Consider the following 21340-nt stretch of genomic DNA (forward strand, 5'->3'; position numbering starts at 1 on the left):
TATAAATCTTACTCATACTCTTTCTTTTTCCACAAAAGCCAGCTGTTCCCCCAGCCTTCATAATTCATGGTTATTTTGGACAAAAATAAAGCTTCAGTCTATGCTGTCTTTAAATCTGACTTTCTTGGAAAACCTCAGATGATCTTTTCCAATTGAGTTGAATCTCATAACCCCAAAAAACTCCCAGTTTGGAGCACAGTCTGTACACGAGGGAAAGAAAAATGACTGTTTTGTATCTGCCTGGAGATGGTCCCAAGTTGGGACTGGGGGCAGCTAAGTCTTTGCCTAGGGCCAAAGACCCAAATGGAGGGTCCCTTGACCTATCCAACTGGGGGAAGTTCCACCCGGATTCTGGGAAGCTGGGACCCTGTGGGCATGAAGGGACTAGGTCATATTACACCCTACAGACAGATGTAACTTAAACCTGGGGAAGAGTTCTGAAGAGCCCACTGTAGAAACCTCAGCAGGGGTTACCTTTGGGTGGTGTGTTCCCAGGAGATTTTCATTTTCTTCATTATGTTTATTGTTATTTGTTGTTTGAAAATAATCGTGTTTCATTGTGTCATTTGAGCATATTTTATTAGCTAAAAGGTCATTGCCTTCTCTTGGTCCACATGTGCCAAGAGATAGAAAAAATAGATCCATTCAAAAGCAGCAAGTTTCCACCATGCATAAATTCAAGTTGAATTACTAAGTTGGTAGTGCCTCCCCCTCCCAACAGCAGGATGTATCTTTCTGTCCCCTTTCATCTCTGTCACCATCAGTAACAAAAGTTCTTTGTGCATCCGCCCCATGCCTGGAGCTATGCTAGAGATGACCATGATGCATTGCTGTCCCTAAGATGGCAGCAGTATCAAACACAGGTGTACACCAATCACTGCTGAGTATAAAGAGAGTAGTGCCCTAGAAGGGAAGGGTTAGCTCTGTTGGAGGTGGGGGCAAGGTGAGCGATTGCCAGGGAGGAGGAATGAGGCCCAGCTGGGTTTGAAAGAGCAAGAGGTGCAAAAGAGGACCCTGGTGATTTTTTCAGACAATATGAAAATTCAAGACTATAAGATGCAGAGGATGTAGGGGCAGGAGGGGTCATGGGTTAGGCCAGACCCAGATTCTGGAGGCCTTGCCTAAGAGCCTGGGCATTATGACTTCTTCCTGAAAGGGGTGAGGAGGAAGGCAAGTTAAAACAGGGGCAAGCCATGATCAGATTGACATTTTGAAAAAAAAAAAAAAAAACATTTTGGCGGCAGTGAAGAGAACAGATTGCAGGGGAGGAGTCGGGACTCAAGGCAGGGAGCCCACTGACAGAGTAATCCAGGGAGAGAAGACAAGACTCTGACCTGAGGAGGTGCCCTTGGGGCTGAAGAGGAGCAACTGTGGATGTCTGTGGGGACCTCGCAGGAGAGGGGAGTGGGGCAGGGGGAGGCCAGTTGCTTGTGCTACATTGCAAGCTCTGGGAGGGCCAGGGACGTGTGTATCCCAAGCCTAGCACAGTGCCTGGTACCTGTAGAAGCTCAGTTAATATTTGCCCGCCTCCCCCTGCCCTTACTTTCTCATATCCACAGCAGCCACCTCCAACATCTCTCTCCTCTCTTTCCAGATTTGCAAACTGTCTTCTTAGTGCCTGTTTTTTTTTTTTCTTCCACCTTCACCTTTTAGATTAAGGCTGTTTTCTTTTTCTTTTTTTAACTCCAATAGGAGTTACAGTTCTCTTAACTACATACATCAGCTAGCCTCTGGCTTCTCCAGTTGTGTGTGTGAGTTTTATCCTTTATCTCCATTAATATCATAGAAATCCAACACCAAGTATGCACACAGAAGCATCCTTTTAGAAGCAGGGAGAGAGGAAGACTACACACACTTATAATTTAAAATCATTTATTTAGTTATAAATAAGCAAATGTTTCTAATAGATATTGGGAATTTTAATCTCTTGCATTTGGTGGCATTTAACAGTGTTGAAAGTACTTTCACAAATATTATTCCATGTAATCATACAAAAGACCCTATGCAATGCTATTAGTATTCTCGTTTTACTAATGAGAAAACTAAGGTGTAGAGAGGAAATGTGATTTGAAATTTAATAATTCACAAGCAAGTAGACGGTGATTAGTGGTTTATTATTAGGACTCCTGACTGCAGTGAGATTTCTTGAGTTGGATGGGTACATTCATGAGGGTTTTTTTGGTTTTTGTTTTTTTGTTTTTTTTGAGGGGGGGATCAAGATGTCAGGCCCTGACTGGTCAGAGATGTTAAGCAACTTGCAGAAGATCACACAGCTAGTCAGATTATTGCTGAGAATCCAGATCCTCAGATTCTAATCCAGATCCCCCAGATCCCAGGTTCTAGACTGTGGGGCCTGAGCACTGTTCCAGGTGGTTGCCAGCCTGGGAGAGTGGATCAGGAAGCAATCAGTGCCCTTAAATCCGATGGACTGGTTACAGTTCTTTGGCTGCAAGTAACAGAGCCTGGGTCTGGCTATTGAAACTATAAGAAGGAGTGTACTAGAAGGATAGGCAGCACTCGTAGACTCACCAGAGAAGCTGACCAGCCAGGTCTTCGAGAGGATGGGATCCTGGATTTGATGATCCGGAATTGCCTCAGAGCAAAAATAGGTGCTGTCACATGGAGTGGATCCTGGGCAGGCACAAACCACAGACGTCCACCCTGGGAGTTGTCTACCACTCCACAAACTGAGTCAGAGATGCTGTCGGAGCCACTGCTGTTTACTAAACATCTACTGCCCCCTTATTCTGGGAGAACCCTGATTTTGCTCGTCTTCATGGTAGAGGACTCTGTCTTCATCTCAGGAGTAAACCTAGATCCTTCTAAGCCAGTGGAAGTAATCCCATTGTCCTCACTCATGATTGGCTCAGATTTCAGTGTGGTCACGTGATCCAGCTCTATCCAATGAGAAGTGAGGAGAGGTTGGCTGGGAATTCTGGGAAGAAAGACCCACAGGAAGACATACTGTCTTCTTCCTCTGGGCACTCAATGGCTAAATAGGACACATGGAACTGCAGCAGCCAGATGCTTTCTTCCTGAGGTCAAGCCACAGTGGAACTGGTTGGGACCAGTGTGATGGAGACAGAGCCACTTCCAAACTGCTTGTCATTGAGTCAAGGGTTTTTATTTGCAACTGGAGGTATACTCACTGATACAGAAACTCTCTTGGGTAGAAGGACAGATTTTTTTCCTTATCACTCCAGAGGTTGGAAGAAAGACCAAATGGTAACATTATGGGGAAGACATTTCAACTATGAGAGGAAGAGCTTGCTGGCATCATCACTCGGAGATGGGGGTGTGCGCTACCTCTTCAGGTACTGAATTCCCATCGAGGAAGCATTCAAGGAAGCCGGGTGTCTGGGGTATGGTAGGGGGGATTTCTTCTTGGAGCAGAAGATTTGACAAGATCACCACGGAAGTGCCTTCTGACCTTGAACTTCCAGGATTCTGTGGTCAGAAACAAAGATCTAGAATCAGCCTGGGCCTCCATCCCAAACACAAGGTCAGACTTTTCTTTTACTCATCTGAAACCATCCTCTTAAAAGAGGCTGAAATCTGCAAATCTAGGCCCCCTCTTCCTTGATTAGTGTTAGGCCCCCAGCATTGAGACTTGCTTTTCTGACCCCATCCTCTGCTTCTAAACCACTTATCTCACTTCTGTTGGTTCAGTTATAAAGATTCATCTATTGATTTTATTCTGATTATAAAAGAAAAACATATGATCTTTTGAAAATGGGAAGATGTAATGAAAAAAAAATCACTCATAATCTTACTAGGCAGAGATCACCACTATTAATGTGTGAGTGTCTCTCCTTCCAGTCTTTTCAATGCATACGTAGCTGTTGCAGAGAGAGAAGTAGATCTACATGATGTGGATTTGTCTGGGTATGTGGATTTGCTAGTATGATCACTCATTCTATAATCGACAGTATCTGACATTTATTGGCACTTACTATGTGCCAGCCACTTGCTCTCTGCACGTGTTAACTCATTCAGTCTTCATAACATTCCTATAAAGCAGGTACAGTTATTCTCCCCATTTTGCAGACGTAGAATCTGAGGTTCCAAGAAGTGCCAAAGTCACACAGCAAGATATCGAACCCAGGCCTATGAGTGTAACTGACCCCTATGGACTGCCTTTCTTCCTGGTTTCAGCCTAAAAGACATTCTGCCTTGTAATGTGACGCTGCATTGGTGCAGCCTCGTCCATTGTGTGTGGACTTGCTGAATCTACCTCTGGAGAGCCTCCTAGTCGCCCTGTGCTGTTGAAGAGAAGGGGTGTCTGGAGGGAAGGCAGGTGACCTGGAGAGAGGAGCCCGGCTGTCCATACAGGTGCACTCAGCCTGGCCCTGAGTGAGCAATTCCCTGTCGGGGGCCTGACCCTCTCCCCGGTCACTCAGAACCTGGAAGGGGCAGCCCGCATAAGGGCTGCTTCTCCCAGGGAGGCACCTGCTATTAATCCAGTCCAAGATTAAGACGTAAAATCCAGAACACCAAGGTGTCTGTTCACACAGGGAGCCCGAGGAGTCCTGCGGGTCTCCTCTCATTTGCTGATCAGCCCCTTGTATCCCCTGAGCCCTGCCACCGGCGAGTCACACTGTGACGGATGCTGCCTGGTTACCAGCCTGAGCACTGGTGAGGATCCTGGGTCTCAAACTTCTTTGCTGACCAGCCTAGAACAAGTTACTGCTTTTTTTCATGTGCCTCAGTTTCCTCGTCTGTAATTGGATAATACTCTGGTATCTTCCTCTGACGTTGGGAGAGTAAGTGAATTAAACATAACCCGCAATAGTCCACGTAATCCACAACAATAATAAAGGAGAGGGCCTAGAACCAAGCCTGGCATCTAGTAAGCACTCATTAGATACTACCTTTTGATATGGACAAAACTTTATACTTTATACCATCCCAACCCAAGTTTCTGGGAAACTATTTCCTTGTTCTCTGTTTACTCTCAGACACTGATCTCTTCCAGGGCAAGGACCAGGTTTTCCCACAATTGTATTAATCCTCCTGGCCTGGTACATCACAGGCCCCCCGTGCATGCTTGTTTTAGTACACAAATGGGTGAATGAATGAACGAATGAACTTTCACCATGTAGATCTATGAACACCTCAGAATGATCTGCGAAGTCTGAGCACTTACTAAATGATTCCCAATGGAGCCCATGACCCAGAATGGGCTGAGAAGTGGCCACAGGCCTTGGGGTGGGGTGGAGTAAGCTCTGCCCTGCATGACCCGTGCCCACGGGGCGCCAGTGCCAAAGCCAGCGAGCACGGGGAAGGGCAGTGTTCTGAGCTCACTCCCGAGGCCTCAGAGGGCCTTTTGTGGGGACTGACATTTCGTGTCCAAATGTGAAATTCCTTGGCCCCAGCACAGCGTTGAATGTGTTGGCCCTAATGAGGTATTTGCTGGAGCTTGTTTGCTGGCTGAGCTCACACGCCCTCCGACCAGTTTGTCTTGAGAATTGCAGTTTCAAGAAACAGCAACACAACTTAGGAATCAAATTAAAGGGCGAGGTTGGAGCAGTGATGGAGGCAGGACGCAGCTCCTGGTCACTCCCAGGAAGTGGGGGCCGGTCTCAGGGCAGAGTTTAGAGAAAGAGGGGGATAGGAAAAAAGTGATAAAGCCTTAAAGGAAATTCGGAAAGGACCAAAGCTTCCCTCATTATCTGTCCACGTAGTGCAAGGGTTTGATTTTCCTGCATGAGGATCTGTTCATAAGCAGATGATTGTCGTGGTTTTAATCATTATGTATATACACTTTTTCTGCTCTTTTTCACTTAATATTATATTGTGACATTTTCCTATGTTGTTACACCAACTTTATGTTTATATTTGTAATTTTATTCATTTTCCTTCCATGAAATAGCATTTAAAAATACATGGATAAATATAGGTGTTTTCTTTTGATGCAGAATACATTTCTAAGAAAAGGATTAATTGATCAGAAATCAGTTTTCCTTGTTGCTGTATGATTTTTCCAAAGTGTTGAAAGTACTTAGTGTATTATGGCTCCGTGTTTGTGTGTATATAGGTATAAAAGTGTAGATTTTAACACATCTCATCATCACCAGATACATGTTATTGGTTCATATTATCTTATAGTTTACCCCACGTTTAATAAGTGTTTAACTATACACATGCATATGAATTACTGATGAGATTAATAATTTTTCACGTGCCTATTTAACTGTTTTCTTCTTGAGGGTATTTCTTTGTGGCTTTTGCATGTTTAGCTCTCGGACTTTGATAATCACACACACTCAGTCGCCTGTTAGATCACATGAAACACCACCTCTTTCCTCATCTGTTTTCCTCCTGATCCTCAGTTTGCTTTGTTTCTAAGAAACAATTGTTTGAGTTCAATATTCTACATTTTTTCTTTAGTTTCTTCTCTTGCTCCAACTTGGAAGTTTCTCAGGACACAAGACAAAATAAGAAAGGAAGAAAATGACAAACCTCTTGGAGGGTAAAATAAATAACACCCTCTTACCTTCACCCAGACCTTAGCACTTCCCATCCTCAGGGAGAGCCAGGGGTTCGGGACAGCATGTTTCCTCCCCATTTTACAGGTGAAGACTGTCCAGGGGTGGGCTTGTTATGAGAGGAGCCTACTTCCTTCTCTGCCCCCACGCCCCCACCTCCAGCCAGCTTGACAGGGCCTTTGGTGGAAGAGGTTTAGCCATTGGTGATGGGATTGAATGTAGCAGACCCCTGCTGGGGTGGGGCAGGGAGAGCCTGGCTTATATGGACCTACCGGGTTGCCTAAGAGGATGGCCCCAGTCCTGTGCACAAGGCCTGCTCTCTTGTCAAGGTGAGATGAAGTACTGCCAGTCAAATGGTTGGCTTGGTTGCCCAGCACAAAATAAGCAGACACAGAAGGGGAGTGATGATGATGATGATGGTGATGATGATGATGATGATGATGATGATGATGATGATGATGGTGGTGGTGGTGGTGGTGATTAAACTCGGTGTTATAGTCATTCTTTACCATGGAGTGTCAATTCTCTACCACTGGACACTTACTGTGTGCCAGCCCCTGGGCCAAGCATCCTACATGCACTGTCTCATTTCACCTTCTCAGCAGCCCTGGGAGGTGGGTGAAATCATTATTCCCATTTCACAGCTGGTGAAAGTAAGGTGTAGAGTAATTAAGATCACAAACTAAGAAGTGGCAAAGCTGGGATTCCACACTAGATTTGTGATAAGCAGGCTGAGGCAGGAGGAGTAAGTGTGATTTTTATCTGCATTGTACAGATGGGGAGACTGGGCATCAGAGGGTTTGGTGACCTGCCCAAAGCTACACAGCAAATATGTGCAGCACCTGGTTCTTGGAGCCAAGGGTCCTGAGACCAGGGCTGGTGCTTGTCCCTCTACTGACATAGTGATGACCTCTGTTAGCAAAGTGCATCCCACGTGCCTGCTATCCTCCTGGACACTTTCGGTCCTTATCAACCTAGGAGGAGGTCCTGGAGAGAGGATGGACGGGACGCAGGATGGACGGGACCAAGGATGGCCTGAGCCTGGAGCTTTGGCTCTGGCCACCCAGGCCTGCTGCCCGTGGGCTTGCCCTGCAGAATCACGGATGTGTGCTGGCATGCTGTCTCGGGGCTGGGGAACATCAAGGCATCTTTGTCCTCGCTCCACTGACCACTAGATTGTTCTCACAGGTGGCAGACATCCATGGCCAGCTGAGTTGGGAAGGCTGAGAAGTTTTATTTTTTATTTTATTTATTTTCCAAGTTTACAAACTTTCTGAGGAGAGGCTGATTAAGAAAAACATCCTACTGGGAAATGTGTGCAGTCTCTGACAAAGCTTCTGCCTCACTCAGGCAAGCTGGGACTCATTACTGAAATCTGGTTATGAGTAATAGCCAATTGTAATGGCTGACATTGATGGAAAGCTTCCTTTGTTGAAGAAACTGGGTTAAGCATTATCCAATGTGATGCTCCAATGGCTCCAGAATATGTGGTTTTATCAACCCTCTTTTACAAGTTACTCAGCAAGGGTAGGTGACTTGCCAAGGCCACACAGCTAGGAAAGGCTGGAGCTGGGATTCAAACCCAATATAATCCAACTTCCAAAACCAAACCCCTTAACTGCTCTGATCCCTGGCCCCTGCTCTCCAGGGCCTTGCTTTCTGATGGAGGAGACAGAGGAAAGGGGAGGCCCAGAGCATATTCCTGATAAATTTTGCATGCTTGGGTGCTGGTCAAGGTCTGTCTTGAATTTTCATTATACCTCAGCCACTCTACTGAGCTCAGATGCCCATTGTAGATCTGTATAATTTTTTACCTCCACTGTTTGACTCATGCAATGAGTGTGTTTTTTTGACTAAGTCAGGATAGTATGCTGGGTTTCCAGCAGTTGGAAGTGAAGTGTCTTGAGAAAAGGGCTCCTCGTTCTAATGGTTGTAAATGTGTCATGTGGGCTAGCAGAGGCCCAGGAGCAGGAGAATGGGACAGGGGTGTGACTGGGATGAGGCTAGCAGGGTAGACGGGGCCACATCTGCAGGGCCTCACAGACCTGGGACACATGTTTGAGTTTGACCCTAGTTCCACTGGGAAGTCTTTGGAGAGATAATGAACACAGGAGGAGGGGATAGCTAAGAACTTCCCAGCCATTCCTCAGGCAGCTTCAGGAAGCTGGACTGAAGGGGGCACAAGAGTAGCCGTTAGAGGTCTGGGGGGACGGAAGCTCGTAAGAGATGAAAGAGGTGGTCTGTGCCAGCGCGATGCTGCTAGCCGTGCACGAAGTGGTGCTCCTCACTCGTGTTAATGAGGAAAAAGGCCAAGGGAAGGTGAAAACCAAAGGGAGATGTGGAGAAGATAAGACTTAAGATATTTTATAGCCACAGGCTATTTCTTTTTCCTGAATGCCCCAAGTCCTCAAAGACAGCCCCCCCCCCCCACTTCTCCATCTCCTCACTTAGGTCAAGATGCCTGCGCTTTATTCCCTTGCGGCCTGGAGCTTTGTCCAGACTGGAAATCCATCTCAAGCATATGGATCTGGGATTTTATAATAAAGGGAGTGAGGATGAGCCAGCCTCCGAGGCTGGGGCTGGAGGGAGGTGCCGGCAGAAGGGCCAGCCTTGGTGCGGCGGTTCACCCAGGGGAGCGCTGGTTCTGGGCCGAGCACTGTCTGAGCAGCCCCCTCACTGCTTCCAGGGACCTTACTACCCAGGTGCCATCACTGTCCACATTTTACAGGGAGAGGTGGAGGCTCTGAGAAGGTCTGTAACTTGCCCAGGGTCACCCAGACCTGTCTGATGCCAGAGCCCTCACCTGTCCCTCCCGTCACAAGCCTCTTCCTGACAGCCTGGCCTTCCCTGCCCGGCCCACCGGCAGGAGAGCTGCCATTTTGTCTCACTGATAAGGAGCAGAGGCTTTGGAGTTTGGCTCTTAATCTGATGTCTGTGGGTCTTTGGCTGGGCTCCAGGGTGCTGAGACTCCGGAACTGTAGTGGGGCGAGTGCGAATCTGTGCGTAGTCTAGGGGACAAGAGCCCCAACTCTCAGCTTCCCCAAAGGGTTTGTGACACCCTTTCCTTCTAAATAATGGTAGAGTCTTCCTGGCCAAGAGTATGAATTTTGTCTGTTTTGTTTCCTCCAGGCTTCGATCATTGCCTGGCACATAGTAAAATGTCAGTAAATATCTGTAAAAGGAATAAATGAATCTCATAATTAAGGGCCTTATCCAAGCATTCTTCCTGGGTCTGTGGCTTTCAGAACTGAAGGACATCTTTTGTGGGCTCTTAGGAGAGACTTAAGAACCCCCTAACATAACCTCTCCACTTTACAGGTGACAAACTGAGGCCCAGAGACATGCTTTCCCCCAGGGTTGAGCTCAGGAACTTGGTGACCCAAAGGCAGACGTCCTTCCCTTCAGCCTGGTACTGCCTGTGTCTGTTCTTCAGGCAAACACCCCGGTGATGAGCCTGCCACCAGGCAGAAAACACACAGCTGTACAGGCCAAGAGGGCACACCAGCCTGCCTCTACCTAGTGCAGACGCTCCTGGGATGGGTGGAGCCATCTAAATAGGCAGCTCTAGGATCGCAGGTGACCAGGGGAGATTTGAGTTTTTCAAAGGGTTTTCGTGGCATTTGAGGCTGCAGGTGGCTGGATCCGCTCAAATTTATCTTTGCACAGTGCAGCGTGCTCTTTGCCTGTTACAGAATTCTAGGAAGTTAGGAAGGAGAGATCCTCGGGGTCAAGGCATCAGACATGGATGTCACCATCCACACTCCTTACAGGGGCCAGATATTGCTAATCATTACCGTGCTCAATCCCACAGAGCTAGAAAGGGCTTTAGTGCCCGTACCAGAGTCCCAGTCAGTCATCACCAGTCAGTCACAGCATGAGCCATCTCCTGCTGGGCCTTTTGCAGAGGGGAACACAGAGGGTGGTTGGTGGAGAGTTAAACTGAGCAGGGAGGCAGGGGCTGGAAGTCTGTCACTAATTGTGTGACTTTGAACAAAAGATTTAGCATCTCAGAGCCCCAGTTTCCACTCCACTATTGATTTACTCAACCATTCATTCGTTTCCTCCATAAATAATTTGTTGTGGACCTACTGCAAGCCAGGCACTGGCCTGGGAGCTAGAGAAGATGAAAGAATTTTTTCTCTGTACATGAAACCTTTTGGCTCTAATAGTCTATATTTCGTCACAGCTCTTGGCGAAAGCGCTCCTGGTTATGCCATCATTACAGTTCTCTTTCTCTGAGTCTTGTTTCACTTTGCAATGTCCCTCTTGAGATGTGACTTCCAGAATGTTCCATTTTATTAAGAACCAGGAGCTTGCAGGGCCAGGGTTTGAGAGTTCTGAGAACGCTGCTGAGAGAGTAACTACAGATGTTTGTTCTGCTGTTTAAAATACTTACCAAAAATATTTAGATAACCCTTCACTACCTGAGCAGGCATTTCTAAAGTTTACATTGCAGGCTGAGTGATTGTAGTATTTTGAGAAATAATTTCCTCTGGCCCTTGAATTTTTTCCCTGGAAGAGCCATGCAGCAGCCCATGTTGTATACGTGAAGTGTGTTTTGGAATGTTAATGGAGGGGCTGATTCACACCAGATGGGATGGAAATCCAAGGGAAAAGGATGCATAAACTGTACACTGTGATTGAGCTCTGAGGCTGGATTTTAAAATGTACTAAAGGTCAGAGGTCAAGGACCTGACACATGCCCAGGCTTCTCCTGTAAGTTTTTATGTTGCCTTAGCTCATCTGAATCTTGGTCCTGTTATCAAAGAGTCACTTTTATGATATTTAGTTTATAGACAAAATTCTGGTGGCATAACATAAAGTCCAAAGCAGCTTCTACTGGAAACTTCCCACATAAAAGCTCAGATTTGGATTAGTATCAGTGTTTCTCAAACTTTAAAAAAAAATTTTTTTTGGATAAACATTAAAAAAAAAAAAAAGCCACTCACCCCCATATCTTCTGTGTGTCTTCACCAGCCAAGAAAATTTTACTTAGATCCATTCCATAATTTATAATGCACAAGGAAGAAGCATTTTTGTGATCTGCATTTGCAAATTAAATAATAAGTCTTATTTACTGTGGCATATGTAGCCTGGCCCTATGCTGAGTGTTTTACATATATTATCTCCCATAACTGTCCTTCCTACGATTATCAACCCCTTTTACAGATGAAGAAACAGGCCCAGAGAGATGTGTTCCATGTCACCTGAAGCAGGTGGGGAGTGGCTCAACCTGGATTTGGACCCTGGTCTGGCTGACCCCGGGGTACACTCTGCTCCCTCCGGTGGTACTTCCCATGTCCCAGGTCCTGATGAACTCCCAGGACCACGTCCTCAGAGGCAGATCCATTAGCAAATGTTCTGGAGTTTCTTCTGAGATGGGGGCTAGAGGCCTCAACCACCCACTCCCACCTGTCCAGTGTGTCCAGCTCTTTCCACAGTCGGCGGTGGGTGCAGGTGACAGGGTATCCTGGCTGCCTGGGAGAGTAGTTAGCTGGGTCAGCCTCCGGCTTCTATCTGCATGAATTGATGTTGGAGGGGGGAGGGTGTGTCTTTGTGGGTAAGAAAGAAGAGGGAGGCAGATGGCAGGGAGGTGTCTGTGGGCTGGTGGGTGAAGAGGACCCTGGAGAGGATGAGAAAGGTGAGAGCCTGAAGCTGAGGAGGCTGTTTTCCTTCAACATTTAACTATCTGTTCCAGGCACTATACCAGAGTCTAGGGGCTGCACGTGTGGACGTGGCCCACCCACCTATGGGAGCCTGCAGCTAGGCAGGGAGATGGGCAACCTAAATTTGGAAAAATCTGAGTTCACATCTCAGAGTTCTAGTCTCAGCTCTGCAGCTTCTGAACTAGGTGGTCTTTCTGGGCCTCGATTTTGTTATCTATACAATGGGTTAATAACAATACTGACCCCTACGTTGTGATAAGTGGAGCGCCAGGAGAGTCAGGTGCAGAGGGCAGAGGAGGGCCTCTGGAAGAAGTGGAGGGCTTCCTGGAAGAAGTGACATCTAAGCTGAGACCTGGAGGAGGAGAGGGGATTACTTGGCAAAGCGAATGGAGAATGGGCTCCCAGTGGAGGTATCGGCTCTTTGAGAACCTGAGGATAGACCCGTGTGGTTGGAGTGACCAGCATGAGGGGACTGGGAGGTGGTGACTTGGCTCTGGGCTGCGCTTCTTTTTGGGACTCAAGCATACAACTGAGATCTGTAACTGGTATTAGTAGGGTGGGGACATCCTCACTGCTCCCCCACCACAGACGACAGCCTGGGCCCCAGTGGCCCAGAGGGTGGGGAAGAGATCGTATGGAGGGTGCTGTGGGGTGTCCACAGGGAGCACTGTGAGGAGGAGTTTTTGGAGGGGAGCTGGAGGGGACTTGCTGCAGAGTGATCTCCCACAAATCTAGACATGCTCTGAAATGGCTGAGAGAGCCTCCGGGAGTCAGTGTAACTTCCCAATGGTGGGCTTGGTTCTTCCAACTGGGCAAAGCCTACTGTGTTCAGTTTCACTGACTAGTCAGTTAATCCACCATCAAGCATCTACTGAGTGACTGCCATGTGCTAAGCACTGTTCTGGACATGATACAGAGGTGAGCACCCCAGTCCAAGATCCTACTCTCCAGGATCTTACTTCCTGGAGGGGAGGAGGCAGCAGCCTTAGATAGAATGGTCCGGGAAGGTGGCAGTTCCTCAGGTAAGTGAGAGATCAAGACACGTGATTCTCTCGGGGAATGTGTCCCAGATGGGGTGACCAATGAGAGCAGAGGCCCCGAGGTGAGGCCAGATTTGGCATGTTCAGATGGGTGACGTGTGTGTTTTGGCTTGAGGGATGGCAGAACGGAAGGAGTGAGAGTCAAGAGGCTTCAGGAGGCCAATTCATGTAGGATCTGGTGGTGGAAGGGTGACATGATCTCATTCTGGCAGCTGTTGGGGAAGAGACTGTGGGCATGAAGGGAGGACAGTGGGAGCCCTTCCTGATGTCCAGTGACAGGAGACGGGCCTGGCCTTGAGTCCCAGCCCTGCAGCTACTGGCTTGAAGGAGCTGAGCAGGTGCCTCAACTTTTGTGTGTTTCCATTTCCTGCCCTGTAAAATGTCAAGGGCTGTTTGGAGAATGAGATGAGACCCTGTGTGTAGACGCCCACCCTAGCCCTTGCTGGCAGAGCGTGTGCTCACCTGGGCGATTCTTAATTTCTGTGAGGATTATTAAAGCTATGAGGGCAAACCCAAGGCAGAGTGTGCATTGCCTTTCTCACTCCCTGAAAAATCAAAACTGTCTGCTCTCTGCCCACAGCACGGGGCCTGCATGTCACCACCCCTCGTCCTCATGCTCTCCTGTCACTGCAGCTGGAGGTTGGCAGAGAGGGCAGATGGTGCCCAAGGCCTTTCCACAGCAGGTGGCAGAAGGGTGGGGGCTGTGGGATTCCTGCTGGTTCTGACGGGCTGCCAAAGCCGATGTCTTGATGCTGGAGGTCTGGACCCTGATGGGGAGGGACAGGGTGCTGTGAGGACACTGAGGAGTGTTATTCAGGCCAGAATGTGGTTGCAGGGAACGCTTCCTGGAGTGGGGAGCTGCATGCTGAGTTCTCCAGGCTGCTGGTGGTGGCAGGATGGGGACCGCTTGTCTCCAGTGGTCCAAACCTCAAATGCATTTTAAGGTGTTTGAAATCCCAGCATAAGAGACAGGGATGGGCCGGGGGGATTGAAAGAAGTCACGGGGGAGAGAGAGAGCTGGAGAGGTGAGCAGGGTTGACCAGATTCCCAAAGAATGGACTGAGAGGGTAGACAGGAGCTGGGGGACCGACTAGTGAGGGGGCCCTGCAGACCTGTAGGGGCCTGGATAAGGAGGCAGCAGTTGGGATGTAGAGATTTCTGAGATCATCTGGGCAACACTTGACCTGGAGATTGAACATGCTTGGATGAACACATAGGGAACAGTGAAAACTGATGCCCAGGTGTGTGGCTTGGAGACAGGTGGGTGCTGCTGCTTTTACTGAGACCTGATATCCAGGAGGGAGGTCAGGAGAGGATGAGCTGGGCTTTGGTTGAGTGGGGAGGGCCTGAGAGGCACCCTGGGGAGCCCTGGAGGAAGCTGCAGCCTTGGGTGTGGAGGCGGGCATCCCTGCAGATGGACAGAGAAGCCTCCTGAGGGCTTAGCTGCCTGGGCAGCGGACAGTGTAGAGAGAGGAGGAAAATGAAGAGGGGTGCGGGAGTATGTGGAATACCGTAGGAGCCTGGGGCTAGGGGTGGTGTCCTGGGCTTCCTTGGGCTGATGGCTTTGAACTGGGGCCCTAAGGATGTCTGAATCTGGGCAGGTAGTGGAGGGAAGTGAAGAAAGTGCCAAACATGGAGACAGAGGCAGCTTGGGATCATGGCTGAGAAAGGTTGGTGGAGGAAAGGCTTCTTGGGAAAAGACATTACAGAAGAGGAAGTTTGGGCTCACTATTGTGAAAGGTGTTGAATGTCTCTCTAAAGAGTTAGGGCTTTTTCCTATAGATCAGGGAAGCTCAGCGTGGTTTTGAGCACAAGAGAGACTCAATCAGAACCATGTTTAATAGAAAGGTCTTTCTGGCATCACTGCCCAGACATGTGTCCACTGACACTGATGCTCAGTGGACAGACTGCTGGTGGCTGAATTTCCCTTTCATATTCCAGCCCACATAGTCTCAGCCCAGCCATCTTCATTCAATGGGGACATATGAGCAGAGCCAGGGAGGCAGCTGTAGGATTGTTTCAGGGCTAGAGGTGGCCCTTCTGGTCTTCATCCTGAGCCTGCTCGTCCAGGTTGTCACCCGGACAACTGCCTCAACCCTTCCTCTTGCCTGCATTTGGGTGCTACATACTCCTGGCCTCCAGACCATCTCTTGTGTCTGCCTCTGAGATGGTGGGACATTGTCTCAGCAAGCAAGCCGCCTGGTAGAGAGAGGGTGCTCTGTGGGAAGACATTGTTCCCTACTCTGGGATTTGCCCTTCCATCTGCCCCTACTGTCCACCGCCCTGCCTAACTGGCCATTGTCCACTTTTAAAAAATCTTATGACTTAATAATGTCTAATACTTGTTGGACTGCTTACCATGCGCCAGACCCCACGTGAAGCATGTTACATGCATCATCTCATCTAATCCTTTTCAGTCTTAGGAAGTGGGTTCTCCTGTTCTACCCATTTCACAAATGAAAATACTGAAGCTCAGAGAGGTTAAATAAATTGCCTGTGGTCTCGCACACAGACAGACTGTGTATTTGAGATTTTTAATGCAGGAGGATAGAGGACAAGTTCATCCTTTTCATTTATCACCCTACCATTACCTTCTGAGCAGACCCTGTCTCTGGGCTCTCCCTGTAGCCCTCTGCCCACCCCCTATTCCATAAAGAGGCTGCCTGATTAAGCCTCCTTTAAGTGCCCTTTGGGCGCTGTGGCCCATCTCAGGTCATGAGGAAAAGCTGGTGGTTTTGACCTGAGTGGAGATTCCAGCCTGGGCACTTGTGTATGTTCTTGGAATCATCACCTAACACCCTCAAGTCTCAGTTTCCTTATCCGCAAAATGGGAACCTTCTGGTCCTCTCCTAAGAGTTATTCAGAGAAAACGAGTTAAGGCTCTTAAGTATTTAGCATAGTGTCAGGCACAAGGGCGGGCCCAGTAACTACGATCATTAGAATATTATCACTGCCCCCCTTGTCTCACAGTAGACTCAGAAGCCACCTGGCCAGGATAGAACAGGTGCCCGTGGCGCGTGTGTGGCAGAGCTGGAGGACAGGGACAGTGAATCGTTGTCTGCCCAAGCCCTGAATTATTAATTGGTATTCTCGGACTTCTAAGGAGGGCCCAGGCAGGAGCCCATATATGGAAGGCTCCACGCAGCCTCCGCTGCAAGCGCCTCCCGGGGTTCCGAGTTGCCATGAGTCCCGCAGGCCGCCTGGAGGCTGCACCCACGGCTGTGCCCAGAGCACAGTCCCCGCGCAGGTCTTCGGTCTGCGGCCTGAGCGCTGGCCGCTTCGGGTTCCGCCGTTGCGCGGGTCCTTGACTGCTCCCCTGGGACCCTGGGGAGAGAAATAAACTGGAGCGGACGTCCTCAGAAGATGGGGTGCGTGTGCGGTGCTTGCTGTAGGGCTTCAGCTCCCTGTCGTTCCAAAGGCCGGACGCGCAGAGGGGCCGAGGGGGCCTGAAATCCGGTCCCCGCCGTTTGCTCATCCAAGCGCCCTGCGCACGCCGGCGTCTGGCAGGCTAGCGAGCCGCGGAGCGGAGGCTGCGGCACCAGCCAGGGCGCGGCCGGCTCAGGGGCGAGCCCCGGGGAGGAGGGGCCCGGCTAGGAGCAACGGGCCCAGGCGGGAGGACCCCCGGGCTCTCTGGCTGGGCGGGAGGCCGCGCCCGCCTTCCCCAGCGGCCCAGCTCTGCGGGGCGGGGCGCGGGGCGGGTCCGGGAGGAGCACGGGGAGGAGCCCGAGCTGCGGCGGCCGCCGCGTCAGAGTAGTGCTCCCGCTGCCCGGCGGCTTAGACCCGGCCCGTGCGCTGCCGCGGACGCAGACGGGGACCTGCACGATCACGGGCGCTGCGCCGGAGGCTCCTCTAGCAGGAGGGGGCTGTGCGACCATGGCGGACAAGGAGGCCGGCGTCAGCGACACGGGGCCCCGAGGTGAGCGCAGGACTGGGGTCCTGCGGCTACGGCGGAGCGGGCCAGGGAGGGATGAGGCGCACTCGGCCCGGCGCCCTGTAGCACCCTCGTGGGCTGCGGGAAAGTGGGCGCCCCCGTCCCATCCTGCCCTAGCGGTTAGGGCCGGGGTCAGCACCGCGGCGAGGCCGGGGACCGGGGGGCCAGAGATGGCCCGCCGGTCACGTGCTCCGCTCCTAGCTGGGGTGCAGACACTGCGGCGAGGACTGCTGCCCCTGCCAGGGCACCCCGCCGTCTCCGCCGCGGGGTGGCGCCTCCTGCGGGGCCCGCTGCGAGTCAGGGTGAGAACCGCCCCCCACGTCCATCCCCTGCGGTATGTTAAGGGGACGCCCGCGCTCGCCGGTTAAACTGCGGGCCTCAGGGTAGCCCCGTATCCTCAGAGGCTCGTTTCCGTGACTCAGCGAGGCGGGAGTGGGAGCCGGGGGCAGTCGGAGGTTTGGACCTGTTCTCTTACCCGCCGAGGCGGGACGTAAGCGCCCGAAGTGGGGGCTGTAGCTCCGGGCCGAACTGCATCCCACTCTCCATCCCCGCCCATCTCCTGGGGTTCTCTGGGCTGAGGAGGAGGAGGGAAGCGGGGGGGGGGCTCCACTGTCCTCTCTTACCCAGGCTTGGGGGGAGGAGGCGGCGCCCAGTGCAGAGGACCCACGCTCGCATTTCGCAAACGTACCAGTACCGCTTTCTTTGGGAAGCGTGGTTAGGGCTTAGAAGGTGGGGGGAGGGCGGTAAGGAGCGGGAGAGGACCGGGGCAGGGTAAGGGGGAGGAGGAGAGGCAGCTCCATGAGCCCAGGGCTATAAATCATGGCTTCGCCAGCAGAGGGGACAGGCTCGCCAGGATTGTGGGTCCCAAGTGGGCAAAGTTGGGCGCACGGAGGGTGCCGCGCGTCCCTGACCTGCAGGGCCTTGGCAGGAGCAGCTGCTGGAGGAGAGCGTGGCCCGGCAGCTTCCTCTGGAGCGATAAGGCAAGCTTCCTAGCGAGAATGAAATTAAGATGCCTGGGACGTAAGGGAAATTCAAACAGGAAAGAAGCGCTCGGCTCTGCGGGGACCTCACCAGACCCGGGGAAACTGAGTCAGGTGCCAGCACAACCATCATGAGCAGTGTACTCACAGTCTTGCTGTCTGTGGCCGCGTCCCCCGCCCTCTGCTGCGCTCCGAGCGGCACCTGCCCCCTCCCAAGTCCATTGTTCCTGCGGATCTGGGAGGTGCCTCCCCACACGGCACTGCAGTGGTGGGGGAGTGCTGGAGGGAGGGGGAGATCCTGACATGGCTCACTCTTGGAAGGGACTTGGAGAGCCCAGGCGGTGCCCAAACATAACTGCCCCCCTTCCTAATCTGTCCCCTTCCCCTGCCCTTCTTCAGCTGGCAAACGGGGGCAATGGGCTGGAGGCTGTCTTTGTCTGAACATCATTCAGCAACTGGATTGATTTATCTTTTCCCCACCGTTTTCCTTTAAATTGGAAAAAAAATTGAGGATGATTCCAGGAGGAATGTCAGAATTGCTAAGAATTGCTGAAGCTTAAGTTAGTGAACCAGTTTCTTGCCTTTCATGCTAGAATAGTGGATGACTGTATGCAATGCAATGCAAGGTTGGCCATAAGATTTGTCAAATCAGAAGAGTGAGCAAGGATGTGCACCAACCTCCTGCCCCCCACCCTCCACACCACTTTGGTAAAATGGAATTCAGCACCCCTACCCTGCTCACGCACGTGCACACACACAGGGGCACTGTGTAGTTGTCTCTCCTCAGGCTGAGAGAGCTCCCCATCCAGAATGGGCAGACATGCAGGGTGTGCTGGGCCACCTGCCACTGCTTGCCTGTGTCTGTTCTAGAATTTTTCTTCCCTTCCAGTGATCTGCAGTTCAAGGCATGTGGTAACAGTTCCAGGTGCGTGGACTTGGGACACAGAGCAGGCTGTCCCTGACAGCTCGCTGCTTCTCTCTGGCCTCCATCCCTTCATCTATAAAATGAGAGGTATTAATAGTATCTCATAAGAGCAGAGCCTGCTCACCCACCACTTAGCACATCTATTTCTAAGGTTTCCTCATTGCGTATTCTGTGCTGGGCAATGAACATGCATTAATTTATTTTTTAAAGCCTCACAACAAACCTCTTACCAGCATTGCCCTTTTACTGGGTAGGAAATCTAAACATAGATTGAATGACCTGTCCAAGGTCACATATCTAGTAAGTATTAATTTAGACCCAGGCCATCGGATTCCAGGGCTCCAGCCCTTCACCACCATCCTGTATAGCCCCTGTGGACCAGTGATTTCTGTTCTATTAGGGACATAAAAATGATTGTTCTTCAGGGGATCATTTCAAGGATTTTACTCAGGTGTCAAACTGTGTTGGGACTTGTGAGCAGTGGGAGCCCCAGGTGGTGGGCTGTGCCAGAAAGGCTGACAATAAAACTTTCCCCCACAAACAAGTGGACCCCCGGGGTGGGGAGTGGGGGAGGTGCCCAGGAAACAAGAATGGCAGATTGGTAGTTGTTGAAGCTGGGTGGTGGGTACATGGAGGGTCATAATTATTCAGTTTTCTTTGTAATGTTTGCAAATTCCCATAATAAGGCCTTTAAGTTAGTTAATTTACAAAATCAAAGGGGCTACTCTTTAACCCCTGGGGCTTTGTACCAAAAGACTGAGATGACCTTCAATCCTGCGCCCACCAAGACCTAAATTGATTGACACTTGGAGCCTAGAAGGATGAGATGAACTGGGGTGGGGGGCTGGGGTGGTTCAGGCTAAGTGTGGGCAGTAGAAACTTAGAATTTGCTCTAGGGGACGGGGAGGGTAAGGAGAGGCCCAGCAGACAGAGGTTTTGTCTGGATTGGGGGTACCTCTGGACATGGTGTTTTGGGCTTTGGAGACAAGATTCTTACCATTCTGGCAGATAATCATAATAAAAATAAACATTTTAAACACTGACGTTTATTGAGGACTTGGTTTATGCTGAAATCCGAGAATATGAATTATCTCATTTAGCCGTATCACATTGTTACTGGATGAATGACTCTATGAGGGGGGCGCTTTTACCCTGGTTTCGCTGAAGAGAGTGCTGCCAGGCCAGCGTGGCACAGCTGGAGGTGGGCTGAGTGCGGGTTAGGAGGTGGTCAAGCTGTACAGCCTCTCCTTGCACATGCCAGGCCCTCAGGGAATTGTGTTGAGTGTCTGAATGAATGAGTGCGTGACTAATAGAGTGCGGCTGTCCCACTTCCCTACGGCCACCAGAGTGCAGATTGACGGGGGAGAGTGCTGGCTGTGGCTCCCAAAGGAGCCAGGAAGAAGTCGAAGCGATGCTCTGGGTATCACTAGTTAGGGCTCTGGCCTTGGGACCCTCTTCCTTGTCCACACCTGCTTCTGTAGCTGTGTCCCCTGTCACTGTGGTCCCAAGGTCCCCCCATGCATGTTTCCCACACTATGACTTGTGTTTCCCAGAGCCCTGTCATCTTTGGCCCTCATGCAGTTCCCCCTGCTGGCACATCCTCTCTTTTTCTAGCAAACTCCTACTTATCCTTCAAAACCCATTTCAACTATCACTTCTCAAGAAGCCTTCCTGAACCCATCCATCTAGATGAGATCCCATCTGTGTGATTCCAAAGCCTTCAGTACTAACCACCGGTAATCCCAACTAGCATTCTTTCTGGTTTTATATGTGTGCGTCCCATTGACTCCCCCAATAACTGTAGTGGTTAGTGTTATTATTACCCAATTTTTTTTGATGAAGCAGTTGAGGCCTTTGAGAACTTTGGTATCTGCCCAGCCAACGAATGCTGGAGTCGGGGTATGAATCAGTCATGGAGCCTAAAAGCTTGTCCTCTTTCTCTCAATGCCTTTTCTCCCAACAAGCCCAGGGACTGTGTCTTTTATTTCCATACTCTGAGGAGGGGCACATAGTAGGTGCTCAATAAATATCCTACTGTGTGTTGAGGGAATCTCAGTCAATATGCTGTGCGAGGGAGCACAGCAGTGGGGAATGACATCCGCATCCTGCCCACTCCACAGGACAGTGGCGCTTCTAGAAGTGCGGATGCTCAGGAGTGGGCGGAAGCTGGAGGGGGAGGTGGGTGGGGCTCAGCCAATCCCTGAAGAGATGTGACTTTGATTCCAACAAGGCTTTGAGTGACGACTCAATCTTGTGGGGGCGAAATGCTCTCTTGTCGCATAAATAGGCCTCTTTGGTAAGGGAGAAAGC

The 21340-nt window shown here is 50.5% G+C and overlaps 1 protein-coding gene across 5 annotated transcripts in view; it reads left to right on the forward strand.

Annotated features, from left to right (window-relative positions):
* HSPA12A (heat shock protein family A (Hsp70) member 12A) overlaps window positions 1-21340 on the forward strand; it is a 272940-nt gene that overhangs the window by 188108 nt on the left and 63492 nt on the right. The window contains exon 1 of one of the 5 annotated variants that reach the window (XM_032490818.1): window positions 16917-17110. The exons of the other annotated variants lie outside the window; for them this stretch is intronic. Coding sequence (XP_032346709.1) covers window positions 17068-17110 — 43 coding nt within the window. The 5' untranslated portion in view covers window positions 16917-17067. Of the gene's footprint in view, window positions 1-16916; window positions 17111-21340 lie in introns of those variants that run through there. 5 annotated transcript variants of the gene reach the window in all.

The sequence above is a fragment of the Camelus ferus genome, chromosome 11 (assembly GCF_009834535.1).
Source record: "Camelus ferus isolate YT-003-E chromosome 11, BCGSAC_Cfer_1.0, whole genome shotgun sequence".
Taxonomy (NCBI): Eukaryota; Metazoa; Chordata; class Mammalia; order Artiodactyla; family Camelidae; genus Camelus; species Camelus ferus.